Source organism: Oncorhynchus keta, chromosome 6, assembly GCF_023373465.1.
Source record: "Oncorhynchus keta strain PuntledgeMale-10-30-2019 chromosome 6, Oket_V2, whole genome shotgun sequence".
Classification (NCBI taxonomy): Eukaryota; Metazoa; Chordata; class Actinopteri; order Salmoniformes; family Salmonidae; genus Oncorhynchus; species Oncorhynchus keta.
The window spans coordinates 5,660,712-5,680,853 of NC_068426.1; the positions used below are offsets into that span (position 1 = coordinate 5,660,712).

A 20,142-nucleotide genomic window follows, 5' to 3' on the forward strand; every position below is an offset into this window, starting at 1 on the left:
TCTGAGTACATGCTCTGACTACATGCTCTGAGTACATGCTCTGAGTACATGCTCTGACTACATGCTCTGACTACATGCTCTGACTACATGTTCTGACTACATGTTCTGACTACATGCTCTGACTACATGCTCTGAGTACATGCTCTGACTACATGCTCTGAATACATGCTCTGACTACATGTTCTGACTACATGTTCTGACTACATGCTCTGACTACATGCTCTGAGTTATCTATTTCAATAAATGTGACAAGTAGGTGCTATTCTATTTCGAATCCCCTGTCTCTCTTGTCTCAGTCTCAGGCAGTCTTCTTCTTTTAAACATTGTCTTCATCCATTGTTCAACCTCCTCTCTCCACACACCTCTCTGACTTATCACCCTCCAATGTGTGGTCAGCCTCCTCTCTCCACACAAAGTCAACTCAACAAAAAAAATGACATTTTTCAAAACAGTGTGTTGACCTTCTGCCTTGAGATTTGAAAGCAGCATTGTTACAAACTTTTTTAAAGTTGAATTAACACATATATTATTTACAGTGTTCTCTATCCTGAGTGAAAACCCTGATGAAGGCTAGGCTTAAGACCAAAAAAACATGTTGGTTGTACTTTTAACAATAATAAAAGTATATTTATCCCTGTCCAATGTCATCCAAGAGTTTCTGAATTTCCTCTTAATTTCAACCTATGCAGGACCACGCAGACATTGAGTGGAAGTTTGCAAGGACCAAGCTGTGGATGAGTTACTTTGAGGAGGGGGGTACTCTACCTTCTCCCTTCAATATCGTACCCAGCCCCAAGTCAGTGTGGTACCTGGTGTGTTGGACCAAGAGACATGTCTGTAAGATGCCCCACTCCAAACCAACTGACACCTTCGGTACCTTGGGGGTGAGTGATACCAGATATACCCACACAGTCAGGAGGCAGGCACCCTGGGGGTGAGTGATACCAGATATACCCACACAGTCAGGAGGCAGGCACCCTGGGGGTGAGTGATAACAGATATACCCACACAGTCAGGAGGCAGGCACCCTGGGGGTGAGTGATACCAGATATACCCACACAGTCAGGAGGCAGGCACCCTGGGGGTGAGTGATACCAGATATACCCACACAGTCAGGAGGCAGGCACCCTGGGGGTGAATGATACCAGATATACCCACACAGTCAGGAGGCAGGCACCCTGGGGGTGAATGATACCAGATATACCCACACAGTCAGAAGGCAGGCACCCTGGGGGTGAGTGATACCAGATATACCCACACAGTCAGGAGGCAGGCACCCTGGGGGTGAGTGAGGACAGATATACCCACACAGTCAGGAGGCAGGCACCCTGGGGGTGAGTGATACCAGATATACCCACACAGTCAGGAGGCAGGCACCCTGGGGGTGAGTGATAACAGATATACCCACACAGTCAGGAGGCAGGCACCCTGGGGGTAAGTGATAACAGATATACCCACACAGTCAGGAGGCAGGCACCCTGGGGGTGAGTGATACCAGATATACCCACACAGTCAGGAGGCAGGCACCCTGGGGTGAGTGAGGACAGATATACCCACACAGTCAGGAGGCAGGCACCCTGGGGGTGAGTGATAACAGATATACCCACACAGTCAGGAGGCAGGCACCCTGGGGTGAGTGAGGACAGATATACCCACACAGTCAGGAGGCAGGCACCCTGGGGGTGAGTGATAACATATATACCCACACAGTCAGGAGGCAGGCACCCTGGGGGTGAGTGATACCAGATATACCCACACAGTCAGGAGGCAGGCACCCTGGGGTGAGTGAGGACAGATATACCCACACAGTCAGGAGGCAGGCACCCTGGGGGTGCACCCTGGGGGTGAGGACAGATATACCCACACAGTCAGGAGGCAGGCACCCTGGGGGTGAGTGATAACATATATACCCACACAGTCAGGAGGCAGGCACCCTGGGGGTGAGTGAGGACAGATATACCCACACAGTCAGGAGGCAGGCACCCTGGGGGTGAGTGAGGACAGATATACTCACACAGTCAGGAGGCAGGCACCCTGGGGGTGAGTGAGGACAGATATACTCACAAAGTCAGGAGGCAGGCACCCTGGGGGTGAGTGATAACAGATATACCCACACAGTCAGGAGGCAGGCACCCTGGGGGTGAGTGAGGACAGATACACCCACACAGTCAGGAGGCAGGCACCCTGGGGGTAAGTGATAACAGATATACCCACACAGTCAGGAGGCAGGCACCCTGGGGGTAAGTGATAACAGATATACCCACACAGTCAGGAGGCAGGCACCCTGGGGGTGAGTGATACCAGATATACCCACACAGTCAGGAGGCAGGCACCCTGGGGGTGAGTGATACCAGATATACCCACACATTCAGGAGGCAGGCACCCTGGGGGTGAATAGGTGACACACACGACTGTATAAAATAAATATTTTAAATAGTGAGCTACAGTGTTACTAGCTACAGGTTCTTCCTTTACATTTTTGAGCCTATGCCGTGACCGTTAGTGGGATTCAAACTAGCGACTTGTCAGTTACTGGCCCAACTTGCTTAACCACGAGGTGACCTGACCTGCTCACTACCGTGGCGATGGCTCCACAGGATGACAATTCCCCCATCCCACAGGGCAGGAGTTGTCACTGAATGGTTTGATGAGTCTGAAACGGAATGTAAAACCATATAGCATTGCCGTCTCACTCACCAGATCTCAACCCAATTGCGTACTTATTGGAGATTCTGGAGCCGTATCTGAGACAGCGTTTTCCACCACCATCACACCAAGTGATCGAATTTCTTGTCTTAGAATGGTGTCACATCTCTCCAATGGAGTTCCAGACACTTGTGGAATCTATTCCACGGTGCAATGGAGCAGAGGCTTTATTAAAAGACTCTTTATGTTGGTGTTTCCTTTATTTTGCCAGTTATGGTACCTCAAATCAAATCAAATTGTATTGGTCACGTACACATGAGTAGCAGATGTTAATGTTGAGTGTAGCGAAATGCTCGAACAAAATACTGCATAGTTTCCTTAAACAGGAGACAGACAGGAGACAGACACCCTGGGGCGAGTAGTGAACAAGGTTATTATATTAAACTGAAATCCAAAGCTTTTATACGTTGGTCCTCTTTGTGCTGATATGAGGTCCTGCTATCCCTCATGAAAGGGACATAGTTTTATCCCCAGAATGCAACACACTTTGAAAGGTGGTGACCAACGATAGACACTGACTTCACAAAAAGGATCCGCAATTCTATGCTCTCTCTCTCTCACAGTCACCCAGAGCGGGTGCACGGGTACGATTCACGCTACTACATCGTGGTAGCTACGGAACCAAAACAGGGGAGAAGTTTAGCCTCGCGCTTCAACCCATCACCTTATGCATTACTGCCTCACAATGGGAGTCTTCATTGTATCCCTAACACTGAAAGTAAATCATATTGAAAAGCAATAAAACATGGTTTTATGGAGCTAAATAAAACCAGTCAAGTGGATCTGAAAACGTATTTATAAACATACATTTTATTGTATTTTTTTCTTCTTAAAACGAATAGAAATACAAACGAATATAAAAACACAAAACTATAATTGTCTTGGTGGTGACCCATCCATCCATCCATACCGTACATACATGAGGGAGGGAGGGACACACACATGCATGGACACACATACGATCGAATATAATGACAGTGCGAACAGCACGACACTGTTCGGTCCTCATTGACTTGCTGTCATAATTCAGACACTTCTACAAACACACAGCTGGTGACCATTATGTTACTCTTCACAACATTTATTCTCTACATGCTGAGAGCCAGATAATGAATCATATCTATATACGTCTCTCTCTCTCTCTCTCTCTCTCTCTGTTTATCTCTCTCTCTCTCTCTCTCTCTCTCTCTCTCTCTCTCTCTCTCTCTCTCTCTCTCTCTCTCTCTCTCTCTCTCTCTTTTCTCTCTCTCTCTCTCTCTCTCTCTCTCTCTCTCTCTCTCTCTCTCTCTGTTTATCTCTCTCTCTCTATCTGTTTATCTCTCTCCCTCTCTCTCTGTTTATCTCTCTCTCTCTCTCTCTCTCTCTCTTTATCTCTCTCTCTCTCTATCTGTTTATCTCTATCCCTCTCTCTCTGTTTATCTCTCTCTCTCTCTCTCTCTGTTTATCTCTATCCCTCTCTCTCTGTTTATCTCTCTCTCTCTCCCTCTCTGTTTATCTCTCTCTCTCTCCCTCTCTCTCTGTTTATCTCTCTGTTTATCTCTCTCCCTGTTCATCTATCTCTCTCTCTCTCTCTCTCTCTCTCTCTCTCTCTCTCTCTCCTCTTTATAGACGAGAGCAGCAGAGAACCTGAGGAGAAACCGCCAGTACCAGGTGATGTCTCTTACACACACACACACTCATACACATACACACACACACACACACACACACACACACACACACACACACACACACACACACACACACACACACACACACACACACACACACACACACACACACACACACACACACACACACACATACACACACACACTCATACAAGCACACACACACACTCATACACACACACACACACACACACACACACACACACACACACACACACACACACACACACACACACACACACTCATACACACACACACACTCATACAAGCACACACACACACACTCATACACACACACACACACACACACACACACACACACACACACACACACACACACACACACACACACACACACACACACACACACACACACACACACACACACACACACACACACACACACTCATACACACACACACTCATACAAGCACACACACACACACTCATACACACACACACTCATACACACACACACACACACACACACACTTATACACACACACACACACCTTTGCTTTCATACGTTGTTCCTCTTGGCTCTTTGTGGTAATATGACGTCCTGCTATCCCTCATGAAAGGGACATAGTTGTTCACACACACACACACACACACAAGGAAGCATTCTCAAATTGTCAATAGACCTACCGCTGAGCTGGCTCAATAATCAAGTGAACTCTGTGTGTAACAACACGTACGACTGACTGAATGGTGATACGTTAGCTATGTCTCTGTGTGTGTGTGTGTGTGTGTCTGAGTGTGTGTGTCTGTGTGTGTGTGTCTGTGTGTGTGTGTGTGTGTGGCTGTGTGTGTGTGTGTGTGTGTGTGTCTGTGTGTGTGTGTCTGTGTGTGTGTGTGTCTGTGTGTGTGTGTCTGTGTGTGTGTGTCTGTGTGTGTGTGTGTGTCTGTGTGTGTGTGTGAACAGCACCTATGTCTGACTGAATAGCTGGTTGTAAGATGGAGCTGGATAGCGGGCGTTTTACAGGCTCCGGACCAATTCTGCCAATTTCTGTGTTTTTTTTGTTACGCTGATCATTACTTTCTTCTTTGCATAATGTCTCCGTCACCATTTCCCGCTAACTAAAAAAAACAGCTTTCTGGACATCAGAACGGCAATCATTAACCTCGGATGTTCTGCTTACTCTGGACGAGGCCCTAAAACCCAGGACACGGGGAAGGAAGTGATGCTGCAAAAGGGGCAGATGGACGGGCAGTCACTGGAGAATAAACTGGATGAGCTTCGCTCGCTAATGAAAAATAACGTCAGAGTGCAAATAAACCGTCCCTACCCTCTGTGCAGTCACTGGAGAATAAACTGGATGAGCTCCGCTCGCTAATGAAAAATAACGTCAGAGTGCAAATAAACCGTCTCTACCCTCTGTGCAGTCGCTGGAGAATAAACTGGATGAGCTCCGCCGGAGAATATCCTATCAACGGGACGTTTAAGGACTGTAATATCCTCAGCGTCCCAGAGTTGTGGCTGAACAAGGACATGGACAATATACATGTAATTGTTTTTTCTCTGCATCGTCTACCGTACGGTAGCGTTGGGTGAAGTCAGGGAGGGGGGGGGGTCTCTATTTGTTAAAAACAGCTGGTGTGCGATTTCTAATGTTAATAAGGAAAGTCTCAAAGGTTTTGCTCGACTGAGTTAGAATGCCTAACGATAAGCTGAAGGCCACACTATTTACCAAGAGAGTTTTCATCTCTATTTTTTTGTAGGTGTCTATTTATGACCCCAAAAATTGATGCAGTTCGCACTCAACGAAATGTATCGGGCTATAAGCAAACGGAAAAAATGCACATCCAGATGTGACGCTCCTATAGGTCAGTGATTTTAATGCAAGGAAACGGAATGATGTTTAAACCCATTGTTACCAGCATACAACCTGTGCAACTAGAGGCAAAAAAAATATGTATCACCTTTACTCCACACACAGAGACTCATACAATACTCTCTCTCACCCACCATTTGGCAAATCTGACCATAACACTATCTTCCTGTTTCCTGCTTACAAGCAAAAAACTCCAAAAAAGGAAGTACCAGAAAGTGGTCCGATGAAGAGGTTGCTAAGCTACAGGACTGTTTCACAGACTGGAATATGGGGAGGCAGGGAGACAGGGAGGGAGGCAGGGAGACAGGGAGGGAGGCAGGGAGACAGGCGGGGAGGCAGGGAGATAGGCGGGGAGGCAGGGAGATAGGCGGGGAGGCAGGGAGACAGGCGGGGAGGCAGGGAGACAGGGAGGGAGGCAGGGAGAAAGGCGGGGAGGCAGGGAGACAGGCGGGGAGGCAGGGAGACAGGCGGGGAGGCAGGGAGACAGGTGGGGAGGCAGGGAGACAGGCGGGGAGGCAGGGAGACAGGTGGGGAGGCAGGGAGACAGGCGGGGAGGCAGGGAGACAGGCAGGGAGGCAGGGAGACAGGCGGGGAGGCAGGGAGACAGGGAGACAGGCGGGGAGATAGGCGGGGAGGCAGGGAGACAGGCGGGGAGGCAGGGAGACAGGGAGGGAGGCAGGGAGACAGGGAGACAGGGAGGGAGGCAGGGAGGCAGGGAGACAGGCGGGGAGGCAGGGAGACAGGCAGGGAGACATGGAGACAGGCGGGGAGGCAGGGAGACAGGCAGGGAGACAGGGAGACAGGCAGGGAGACAGGGAGACAGGGAGACAGGCAGGGAGACAGGGAGACAGGGAGACAGGCAGGGAGACAGGGAGACAGGGAGACAGGCAGGGAGACAGGGAGACAGGCAGGGAGACAGGGAGACAGGGAGACAGGGAGACAGGCAGGGAGACAGGGAGACAGGGAGGGAGGCAGGGAGACAGGCAGGGAGGATGCTAAGCTACAGGACTGTTTCACAGACTGGAATATGTTCCGAATCCATCCAATAACATTGAATGGTTGACATTACTGCTATTAGCCAATGGAAATGCATTCAATCACAGATTCACTAGATGGGACAACCGATAGTTTTATTTTTTATTTAAAAGGAACGATATCGGCTGATCGATCGTTTGAGATGCAGCCCATGCAAAAAAAACATATCTCCAGCTTAAACCTGGGGATTTTGACAGGGATATTTTAATTATGCTAATTAGATTTCCACGGGAGCACGGGCATTGTAGGTCAAGGGTTAAACAGGTAACATTCACTGGCCAGAAGGATTACCAGGATTTGGAATCAGAGCCTGACTAGCTAGCAGTCTGTAATACCTACATGTTTCAAGCAGACCACCATAGTCCTTGTACTCAAGAACGCCAAGGTAACCTGTCTAAATCGCCCTGTAGCACTCACATCTGTAGCCATGAAATGTTTTGAAAGGCTGGTCATGGCTCACATCAACACCATCATCCCAGACACCCTGGACCCACACCAATTCACATACCGCGCAAAACAGATCCACAGATGACGCAATCTCTATTACACTCCACACTATGGACAGTATTGTCAATCAGTTGTCTATGGACAGTGTTGTCTATGAACAGTGTTGTCTGTGAACAGTGTTGTCTATGAACAGTGTTGTCTATGGACAGTGTTGTCTATGGACAGTGTTGTCAATCGGTTGTCTATGGACAGTGTTGTCTATGAACAGTGTTGTCTGTGAACAGTGTTGTCTATGGACAGTGTTGTCTATGGACAGTGTTGTCTATGGACAGTGTTGTCTATGAACAGTGTTGTCTATGAACAGTGTTGTCTATGAACAGTGTTGTCTGTGAACAGTGTTGTCTATGGACAGTGTTGTCTATGGACAGTGTTGTCTATGGACAGTGTTGTCTATGAACAGTGTTGTCTATGGACAGTGTTGTCTATGGACAGTGTTGTCAATCGGTTGTCTATGGACAGTGTTGTCTATGAACAGTGTTGTCTGTGAACAGTGTTGTCTATGGACAGTGTTGTCTATGGACAGTGTTGTCTATGGACAGTGTTGTCTATGGACAGTGTTGTCTATGGACAGTGTTGTCTATGGACAGTGTTGTCTATGGACAGTGTTGTCTATGAACAGTGTTGTCTATGGACAGTGTTGTCTGTGAACAGTGTTGTCTGTGAACAGTGTTGTCTATGGACAGTGTTGTCTATGGACAGTGTTGTCTATGGACAGTGTTGTCTATGAACAGTGTTGTCTATGGACAGTGTTGTCTGTGGACAGTGTTGTCTATGTACAGTGTTGTCTATGGACAGTGTTGTCTATGAACAGTGTTGTCTATGGACAGTGTTGTCTATGAACAGTGTTGTCTATGAACAGTGTTGTCTATGGACAGTGTTGTCTATGGACAGTGTTGTCTATGGACAGTGTTGTCTATGAACAGTGTTGTCTATGGACAGTGTTGTCTATGAACAGTGTTGTCTATGAACAGTGTTGTCTATGAACAGTGTTGTCTATGGACAGTGTTGTCTATGGACAGTGTTGTCAATCGGTTGTCTATGGACAGTGTTGTCTATGGACAGTGTTGTCTGTGGACAGTGTTGTCTATGAACAGTGTTGTCTATGGACAGTGTTGTCTATGGACAGTGTTGTCTGTGGACAGTGTTGTCTATGAACAGTGTTGTCTATGGACAGTGTTGTCTATGGACAGTGTTGTCTATGGACAGTGTTGTCTATGGACAGTGTTGTCTATGGACAGTGTTGTCTGTGGACAGTGTTGTCTATGAACAGTGTTGTCTATGGACAGTGTTGTCTATGGACAGTGTTGTCTATGGACAGTGTTGTCTATCGGTTGATGTTATTATAAAATGGCGCCGGATGGGAAGGCTGCAGTTTTACGGGCTACTAACCAATTGTGCTATTTTGTTTGTTTTTTTCTCATTGTTTGTAGCTTATTTTGTATGTAATGTTTCTGCCACTGCCTCTTTTGACAGAAAAGAGTATCTGGATATCAGAACAGCGATTACTCACCTCGAACTCGACAAAGATAGTTTCTTTAATGAGTCTGACGCGAAGGATAGACTGCTGATACCGGACCAGGCCCAAATCCCCGTCATTCACCTGAAGAGAAGACGCCGATACAGGGGACCCAGGTCCGGGTGCCTTGTGAGAATTCGTCGGCGAGTGGGTAACCCACCTCTACCATCTGTCCAATTGGCCAACGTGCAAAATCATTGGAGAATAAACTGGATGAGCTCCATTCAAGACTATCCCATACCAACGGGACATTAGAAACTGTCAAATCTTATGTTTCACTGAATCGTGGCTGAACGACGACATGGATAACACACAGTTGGCTGGGTTTTCTGTGCCGAATCGAGGTCGAAAAGGCTTCTTAACAGCTTCTATCCCCATAAGCCATAAGACGGCTGAACAGCTCATGAAATGGCTTTTCAGAATAGTTACATTGACCCCCCACCACCTACCTTCATCTACATATTACCCAGACTGCCCTGTACCCCTACCTACATCTACATATTACCCAGACTGCCCTGTACCCCTACCTACATCTACATATTACCCAGACTGCCCTGTACCCCCATAGTCCCTGTACCCCTACCTTCATCTACATATTACCCAGACTGCCCTGTACCCCTACCTTCATCTACATATTACCCAGACTAACCTGTACCCCCATAGTCACTGTACCCCTACCTTCATCTACATATTACCCAGACTGCCCTGTACCCCTACCCTCATCTACATATTACCCAGACTGCCCTGTACCCCCATAGTCACTGTACCCCTACCTTCATCTACATATTACCCAGACTAACCTGTACCCCTATAGTCACTGTACCCCTACCTACATCTACATATTACCCAGACTAACCTGTACCCCCATAGTCCCTGTACCCCTACCTACATGTACATATTACCCAGACTAACCTGTACCCCCATAGTCACTGTACCCCTACCTCCATCTACATATTACCCAGACTAACCTGTACCCCCATAGTCACTGTACCCCTACCTTCATCTACATATTACCCAGACTAACCTGTACCCCTATAGTCACTGTACCCCTACCTACATGTACAAATTACATTTTACATTTACATTTAAGTCATTTAGCAGACGCTCTTATCCAGAGCGACTTACAAATTGGTGCATTCACCTTATGACATCCAGCGGAACAGCCACTTTACAATAGTGCATCTAAATCTTTTAAGGGGGGTGAGAAGGATTACTTATCCTATCCTAGGTATTCCTTAAAGAGGTGGGGTTTCAGATGTCTCCGGAAGGTGGTGATTGACTCCGCTGTCCTGGCGTCGTGAGGGAGTTTGTTCCACCATTGGGGGGCCAGAGCAGCGAACAGTTTTGACTGGGCTGAGCGGAACTGTACTTCCTCAGTGGTAGGGAGGCGAGCAGGCCAGAGGTGGATGAACGCAGTGCCCTTGTTTGGGTGTAGGGCCTGATCAGAGCCTGGAGGTACTGAGGTGCCGTTCCCCTCACAGCTCCGTAGGCAAGCACCATGGTCTTGTAGCGGATGCGAGCTTCAACTGGAAGCCAGTGGAGAGAGCGGAGGAGCGGGGTGACGTGAGAGAACTTGGGAAGGTTGAACACCAGACGGGCTGCGGCGTTCTGGATGAGTTGTAGGGGTTTAATGGCACAGGCAGGGAGCCCAGCCAACAGCGAGTTGCAGTAATCCAGACGGGAGATGACAAGTGCCTGGATTAGGACCTGCGCCGCTTCCTGTGTGAGGCAGGGTCGTACTCTGCGGATGTTGTAGAGCATGAACCTACAGGAACGGGCCATCGCCTTGATGTTAGTTGAGAACGACAGGGTGTTGTCCAGGATCACGCCAAGGTTCTTAGCGCTCTGGGAGGAGGACACAATGGAGTTGTCAACCGTGATGGCGAGATCATGGAACGGGCAGTCCTTCCCGGGAGGAAGAGCAGCACCGTCTTGCCGAGGTTCAGCTTGAGGTGGTGATCCGTCATCCACACTGATATGTCTTCCAGACATGCAGAGATGCGATTCGCCACCTGGTCATCAGAAGGGGAAAGGAGAAGATTAATTGTGTGTCGTCTGCATAGCAATGATAGGAGAGACCATGTGAGGTTATGACAGAGCCAAGTGACTTGGTGTATAGCGAGAATAGGAGAGGGCCTAGAACAGAGCCCTGGGGGACACCAGTGGTGAGAGCGCGTGGTGAGGAGACAGATTCTCGCCACGCCACCTGGTAGGAGCGACCTGTCAGGTAGGACGCAATCCAAGCGTGGGTCGCGCCGGAGATGCCCAACTCGGAGAGGGTGGAGAGGAGGATCTGATGGTTCACAGTATCGAAGGCAGCCGATAGGTCTAGAAGGATGAGAGCAGAGGAGAGAGAGCTAGCTTTAGCAGTGCGGAGCGCCTCCGTGATACAGAGAAGAGCAGTCTCAGTTGAATGATTAGTCTTGAAACCTGACTGATTTGGATCAAGAAGGTCATTCTGAGAGAGATAGCGGGAGAGCTGGCCAAGGACGGCACGTTCAAGAGTTTTGGAGAGAAAAGAAAGAAGGCATACTGGTCTGTAGTTGTTGACATCGGAGGGATCGAGTGTAGGTTTTTTCAGAAGGGGGTGCAACTCTCGCTCTCTTGAAGACGGAAGGGACGTAGCCAGCGGTCAGGGATGAGTTGATGAGCGAGGTGAGGTAAGGGAGAAGGTCTCCGGAAATGGTCTGGAGAAGAGAGGAGGGGATAGGGTCAAGCGGGCAGGTTGTTGGGCGGCCGGCCGTCACAAGACGCGAGATTTCATCTGGAGAGAGAGGGGAGAAAGAGGTCAGAGCACAGGGTAGGGCAGTGTGAGCAGAACCAGCGGTGTCGTTTGACTTAGCAAACGAGGATCGGATGTCGTTGACCTTCTTTTCAAAATGGTTGACGAAGTCATCTGCAGAGAGGGAGGAGGGGGGGAGGGGGAGGAGGATTCAGGAGGGAGGAGAAGGTGGCAAAGAGCTTCCTAGGGTTAGAGGCAGATGCTTGGAATTTAGAGTGGTAGAAAGTGGCTTTAGCAGCAGAGACAGAGGAGGAAAATGTAGAGAGGAGGGAGTGAAAGGATGCCAGGTCCGCAGGGAGGCGAGTTTTCCTCCATTTCCGCTCGGCTGCCCGGAGCCCTGTTCTGTGAGCTCGCAATGAGTCGTCGAGCCACGGAGCGGGAGGGGAGGACCGAGCCGGCCTGGAGGATAGGGGACATAGAGAGTCAAAGGATGCAGAAAGGGAGGAGAGGAGGGTTGAGGAGGCAGAATCAGGAGATAGGTTGGAGAAGGTTTGAGCAGAGGGAAGAGATGATAGGATGGAAGAGGAGAGAGTAGCGGGGGAGAGAGAGCAAAGGTTGGGACGGCGCGATACCATCCGAGTAGGGGCAGTGTGGGAAGTGTTGGATGAGAGCGAGAGGGAAAAGGATACAAGGTAGTGGTCGGAGACTTGGAGGGGAGTTGCAATGAGGTTAGTGGAAGAACAGCATCTAGTAAAGATGAGGTCGAGCGTATTTCCTGCCTTGTGAGTAGGGGGGGAAGGTGAGAGGGTGAGGTCAAAAGAGGAGAGGAGTGGAAAGAAGGATGCAGAGAGGAATGAGTCAAAGGTAGACCTGGGGAGGTTAAAGTCGCCCAGAACTGTGAGAGGTGAGCCGTCCTCAGGAAAGGAGCTTATCAAGGCATCAAGCTCATTGATGAACTCTCCGAGGGAACCTGGAGGGCGATAAATGATAAGGATGTTAAGCTTGAAAGGGCTGGTAACTGTGACAGCATGGAATTCAAAGGAGGCGATAGACAGATGGGTAAGGGGAGAAAGAGAGAATGACCACTTGGGAGAGATGAGGATCCCAGTGCCACCACCCCGCTGACCAGAAGCTCTCGGGGTGTGCGAGAACACGTGGGCGGACGAAGAGAGAGCAGTAGGAGTAGCAGTGTTATCTGTGGTGATCCATGTTTCCGTCAGTGCCAAGAAGTCGAGGGACTGGAGGGAGGCATAGGCTGAGATGAACTCTGCCTTGTTGGCCGCAGATCGGCAGTTCCAGAGGCTACCGGAGACCTGGAACTCCACGTGGGTCGTGCGCGCTGGGACCACCAGATTAGGTGGCCGCGGCCACGCGGTGTGGAGCGTTTGTATGGTCTGTGCAGAGAGGAGAGAACAGGGATAGACAGACACATAGTTGACAGGCTACAGAAGAGGCTACGCTAATGCAAGGAGATTGGAATGACAAGTGGACTATACGTCTCGAATGTTCAGAAAGTTAAGCTTACGTAGCAAGAATCTTATTGACTAAAATGATTAAAATGATACAGTACTGCTGAAGTAGGCTAGCTGGCAGTGGCTGCGTTGTTGACACTACACTAATCAAGTCGTTCCGTTGAATTACCCAGACTAACCTGTACCCCTATAGTCACTGTACCCCTACCTACATCTACATATTACCCAGACTAACCTGTACCCCTATAGTCACTGTACCCCTACCTACATCTACATATTACCCAGACTAACCTGTACCCCTATAGTCACTGTACCCCTACCTACATCTACATATTACCCAGACTGCCCTGTACCCCTATAGTCACTGTACCCCTACCTACATCTACATATTACCCAGACTAACCTGTACCCCCATAGTCACTTTACCTCTACCTACATCTACATATTACCCAGACTAACCTGTACCCCCATAGTCACTGTACCCCTACCTTCATCTACATATTACCCAGACTGCCCTGTACCCCCATAGTCACTGTACCCCTACCTTCATCTACATATTACCCAGACTAACCTGTACCTCCATAGTCCCTGTACCCCTACCTACATCTACATATTACCCAGACTAACCTATACCCCCATAGTAACTTTACCTCTACCTACATGTACAAATTACCCAGACTAACCTGTACCCCCATAGTCACTGTACCCCTACCTTCATCTACATATTACCCAGACTAACCTGTACCCCTATAGTCACTTTACCCCTACCTACATGTACATATTACCCAGACTAACCTGTACCCCCATAGTCACTGTACCCCTACCTACATGTACATATTACCCAGACTAACCTGTACCCCATAGTCACTGTACCCCTACCTTCATCTACATATTACCCAGACTAACCTGTACCCCTATAGTCACTGTACCCCTACCTTCATCTACATATTACCCAGACTAACCTGTACCCCCATAGTCACTTTACCTCTACCTACATGTACATATTACCCAGACTAACCTGTACCCCATAGTCACTGTACCCCTACCTTCATCTACATATTACCCAGACTAACCTGTACCCCCATAGTCACTTTACCTCTATCTACATGTACATATTACCCAGACTAACCTGTACCCCTACCTACATGTACATATGTAGGTAGGGGTACCCCTGTAATAGGGTTAGAGGCAGAGAATCCCAGTGGAAAGAGGGGAACCGGCCAGGCAGAGACAGCAAGGGCGGTTCGTTGCTCCACAGCCTTTCCGTTCACCTTCCCACTCCTGGGCCAGACTACACTCAATCATATGACCCACTGAAGAGATGAGTCTTCAGTTAAGACTTAAAGGTTGAGACCGTCTCTCACATGGGTAGGCAGACCGTTCCATAAAAATGGAGCTCTATAGGAGAAAGCCCTGCCTCCAGCTGTTTGCTTGGAAATTCTAGGGACAATTAGGAGGCCTGCGTCTTGTGACCGTAGCGTACGTGTAGGTATGTACGGCAGGACCAAATCAGAGAGATAGGTAGCAGCAAGCCCATGTAATGCTCTGTAGGTTAGCAGTGAAACCTTGAAATCAGCCCTCCATGTTTAATGTTGTTGTTGTTGTTGTTATTGTTGTTATTGTGTGTTCCAGGAGGTGTTGAGGAACCTGGTGAAGCGATATGTAGCAGCCATGATCAGAGATGCTAAAACAGAGGAGGGGTTGACTGAGGAGAACTTTAAGGTGAGGACCGGGTTTGACCTGGAGACGGTCTCTTCTCTCTGCTTGTATGGGAACTGAAACAGAACACCTTGAGCTTCGGCTTTACAAGTCACTTTAACAGTCAAATAACCATTCTGTTCATTTCGCTGTTGTTTTTCCTGGCTCTCTCTCATATAATACCTCTCTTTTCTCCCTGTCCCTTTGTTCTAGGAGCTGAAGCAGGACATCTCTAGTTTCCGTTACGAGGTGATGGGGATGATGAAGACAGGTAAACCTGGTCTGGGAGGTCCGGGGGGTGTTGTTGGGGGGGGTTCGGGGGGGTCTGGGGTTGGTGGAGGGCAGTCCTCCCTAGCCTATGCCGACCGGTCCCTTAAGGTCCCCACCACCCCCCCCACATCCATTGGCCAGCTGAAGAACAACAAGAAGACACTGTTCACCGTAACCGCCTCCATCATCCAGCAGGGCGGCGCCACAGCCTCCTCTCCTCGGCTCCCAGACGCACTTGCCTTCAACGGGCTGAGGCTGGCTAACGGCCTGGCCCCTGCCCGCCGATGGTGGTTCCTCTGCAAGCTCCAGAGACAAGCAGGGTCGGAGGAAAGACTTCCCCAGGGACATCACTGATTTTGGGTTGTTCCAGAAACGCCAAAGGGGTGGAGCTACTGGGGTTGGGAATATATACTCTGTGTCCGAGGAGATGGGGGAATCGGACGGGGAGGGACGGAAGGAGGAGGCAGGGGGTGAGGAGGGCAAGGGACTGTTGGAGGATAGAGAGAAGGAGGAAGAGGAGGAGGATGGAGTGAAGGAGGAAGAGGCCAATAAAGGGAGAGGGAAAGAGAGGGAAGAGGTGGAGGAGGAGGAGGAGGAGGAAGAGGAGGAGGAGGAAGAGGAGGGGGAGAGTTTCCTCCATCAGGAGTCAGGTGCTGCTGGGGTTGCATCAGGGTCGTCGAAAGGGCGAGGAGGAGAGACTTAGGTAGAGAGAGAAATGGAAAAGTGGAAGAGACAGCAGAGATATGCGTCACTGCTGGATAGCGAGAGCGACAATCGGAGTGAGATTTCTGTGAGGTGTTATAATCCCTCGTTGGACTGTAATGGACATTTACAGGAAAAGGTTCTGTCACCAAGCAAGTCCAGTGTCAGACAATTTCAGTGTGAAGACCTAAAAGTTTTGGAATCAAGACATTTAAACATAATTCCTTCCTTTCCTTGCATTGGGATTGTGATGTAAACCTATACAAGGCTTGGACATCTACTGTACATGACAAGGCTGGGACATGTACTGTTTGTGACAAGGCTGGGACATGTACTGTTTGTGACAAGGCTTGGAGGATCACTGATGTTTGGAGACTCAGGGAAGCTTGTGACACATTCAGACACACAGATCTAGGACACTATATTCACCCCCTAAAGACAGCTGCTCTCAGCTCAACAGTAGTGACCCGTACGGGGAATAACATTGTGTCCTTTTGGGACGGTCTGGCCAGTGGGATATAGACCCTTACTACGTCATGGATGATGTCATATGGAATGGTGATGTCATGGATTATGTCTACCGCTTTCTGAAGGGATGAAATAAAAATACATTCACTGTTTAGTCTGCCCTGTGCTTGGACCAGTCATCTATGGGGAGACTTGTCCCTCTCTTATTGCCATCTTTCTTCCCTATCTCCCTTTCCATCACTTTGTATCTCTGTCACAGGAGCTATTTCTCCCTATTCGTTGGCTCCCTCTCCTATGTTCCCTTCCCTCTACCACCTCCCTCTATCCCCTTCCCTCTACCACCTCCCTCTCTCTGTCCCCATCCCTCTACCACCTCCCTCTGTCCCCTTCCCTCTACCACCTCCCTCTCTCTGTCCCCATCCCTCTACCACCTCCCTCTATCCCCTTCCCTCTACCACCTCCCTCTCTCTGTCCCCATCCCTCTACCACCTCCCTCTGTCCCCTTCCCTCTACCACCTCCCTCTCTCTGTCCCCATCCCTCTACCACCTCCCTCTATCCCCTCATCTCTCTCTCTCTCACTCTCTCTCGTACCACATCCCCTGCTTTCCTTCTCTCTCTACGCTCAGCTATGAACAGAACAACATATGTATCCTCTTATAGATCCTATCTGTTATAGATCCTCTCTATTATAGATCCTCTCTGTTATAAATCCTTCCTGTTATAGATCCTATCTGTTATAGATCCTATCTGTTATAGATCCTCTCTGTTATAAATCCTCTCTGTTATAGATCCTTTCTGTTATAGATCCTCTCTGTTATAGATCCTCTCTGTTATAAATCCTTCCTGTTATAGATCCTATCTGTTATAGATCCTCTCTGTAATAGATCCTCTCTATTATAGATCCTCTCTGTTATAGATCCTCTCTGTTATAGATCCTCTCTGTTATAGATCCTATCTGTTATAGATCCTCTCTGTTATAGATCCTCTCTGTTATAAATCCTCTCTGTTATAGATCCTATCTGTTATAGATCCTCTCTGTTATATATCCTCTCTGTTATATATCCTCTCTGTTATAGATCCTATCTGTTATAGATCCTCTCTGTTATAGATCCTCTCTGTTATAAATCCTTCCTGTTATAGATCCTCTCTGTTATAGATCCTCTCTGTTATAAATCCTTCCTGTTATAGATCCTATCTGTAATAGATCCTCTCTATTATAGATCCTTCTGTTATAGATCCTCTCTGTTATAAATCCTTCCTGTTATAGATCCTATCTGTAATAGATCCTCTCTGTTATAGATCCTCTCTGTTATAAATCCTTCCTGTTATAGATCCTCTCTGTTATAGATCCTCTCTGTTATAAATCCTTCCTGTTATAGATCCTATCTGTAATAGATCCTCTCTATTATAGATCCTCTCTGTTATAGATCTTCTCTGTTATAGAATCTCTCTGTTATATATCCTATCTGTTATAGATCCTCTCTGTTATAAATCCTTCCTGTTATAGATCCTCTCTGTTATAGATCCTCTCTGTTATAGATCCTCTCTATTATAGATCCTCTCTGTTATAGATCTTCTCTGTTATAGAATCTCTCTGTTATATATCCTCTCTGTTATATATCCTCTCTGTTATAAATCCTCTCTGTTATAAATCCTTCCTGTTATAGATCCTATCTGTTATAGATCTTCTCTGTTATAGATCCTCTCTGTTATATATCCTATCTGTTATAGATCCTCTCTGTAATAGATCCTCTCTGTTATAGATCATCTCTGTTATAGATCTTTACTCTATTTCTTCCAGCACGTTATACTCAAATAATTATCTCAAAATGTTTGTCAAGAATCATGCGAAATATCTGTAATAGTTTTTCTATGCAAAGTTTCAGAGCCTCGTATTTCCTAACTTCGGTATGGAACTACATTATTACTGGTTAGGGTTGTACAACTACAGTGACTTTCACAAAATTCCCAGGTTTTTCACAAATCCGGCTAGAAGATTCCCAGATTTCCTGCTTATTCTCATCTGATTCCGGGATTCTTCCCACACAGGATTTCTGGAAAATCTGAACATTATGGAACGGTGACCGGACTTTTACAACCCTTACCACTGCTCGTACATTTAACCATGTCAATCATATAGGCCTCTCCTCTCACAGATAATATCATATAGGTCTCTCCCCTCACAGATAATATCATATAGGTCTCTCCCCTCACAGATAATATCATATAGGCCTCTCCCCTCACAGATAATATCATATAGGCCTCTCCCCTCACAGATAATATCATATAGGCCTCTCCCCTCACAGATAATATCATATAGGCCTCTCCCCTCACAGATAATATCATATAGGCCTCTCCCCTCACAGATAATATCATATAGGCCTCTCCCCTCACAGATAATATCATATAGGCCTCTCCTCTCACAGATAATATCATATAGGCCTCTCCCCTCACAGACAATATCATGTAGGCCTCTCCTCTCACAGACAATATCATATAGGCCTCTCCCCTCACAGACAATATCATGTAGGCCTCTCCTCTCACAGATAATATCATATAGGCCTCTCCTCTCACAGATAATATCATATAGGCCTCTCCTCTCACAGATAATATCATATAGGCCTCTCCTCTCACAGATAATATCATATAGGCCTCTCCTCTCACAGATAATATCATATAGGCCTCTCCTCTCACAGATAATATCATATAGGCCTCTCCCCTCACAGACAATATCATATAGGCCTCTCCTCTCACAGATAATATCATATAGGCCTCTCCTCTCACAGATAATATCATATAGGCCTCTCCCCTCACAGACAATATCATGTAGGCCTCTCCTCTCACAGACAATATCATGTAGGCCTCTCCTCTCACAGACAGTATCATGTAGGCCTCTCATAAACAATATCGCTGACATGCAATCACACAATTACTACAGAAGATACTGTATATACACCAAATGATCTGTCTTCAATACAATACTATTCATGTTTTTATCGATTGGCATGGTCCAGTTGTGTTGGTAATGTGAACAGATCGTGTTGAAGTAGAACCTCTTGATTTCATGTTAGTTTGAGAGACCAATGTTATAGAGATTGTGACGTTAAAATAAAATGAATAAACTATGAATATACTTTGACCAATTCACTTGTTCCCATTGAGTTTGCAAACACAGCATAGTGAGTGAGCATACACACACACACACACACACACACACACACACACACACACACACACACACACACACACACACACACACACACACACACACACACACACATACACACACCCTTCTTCCTGTTACCATGGTATCAATAAGTGTGAAGTTTCCATCTATTTTTAGAGGCTTATGTTCAGTTCTCTTTCTTCATCAACTCTTCATCAACTCTTCATCAACTCTTCAACTCTTTCCCTTCAATAACGTTTATATTCCTTCATCAACTCTTCATCAACCCTTCATCAACTCTTCATCAACTCTTCATCAACTCTTCATCAACTCTTTCCCTTCAATAACAGTTTATATTCCTTCATCAACTCTTC

General features: G+C 47.5%; 1 protein-coding gene and 1 long non-coding RNA gene across 2 annotated transcripts in view; both read left to right on the forward strand.

Moving 5' to 3' along the window:
* LOC118379845 (short transient receptor potential channel 4-like) overlaps positions 1-15,911 on the forward strand; it is a 140,903-nt gene extending 124,992 nt beyond the window's left edge. The window contains 4 exon segments of the mRNA XM_052520345.1: positions 690-884; positions 4,315-4,356; positions 15,096-15,185; positions 15,375-15,911. Of these exon segments, the coding sequence (XP_052376305.1) occupies positions 690-884; positions 4,315-4,356; positions 15,096-15,185; positions 15,375-15,785 (738 nt within the window). The 3' untranslated portion in view covers positions 15,786-15,911.
* Positions 15,912-18,259: 2,348 nt separating this feature from the next.
* On the forward strand, positions 18,260-19,735 carry LOC127930639 (uncharacterized). Its single transcript, XR_008138566.1, has 2 exons — positions 18,260-18,802; positions 18,863-19,735. It is a non-coding gene; the product is annotated as an uncharacterized LOC127930639 (long non-coding RNA).
* The last annotated feature ends 407 nt before the right edge of the window (positions 19,736-20,142 follow it).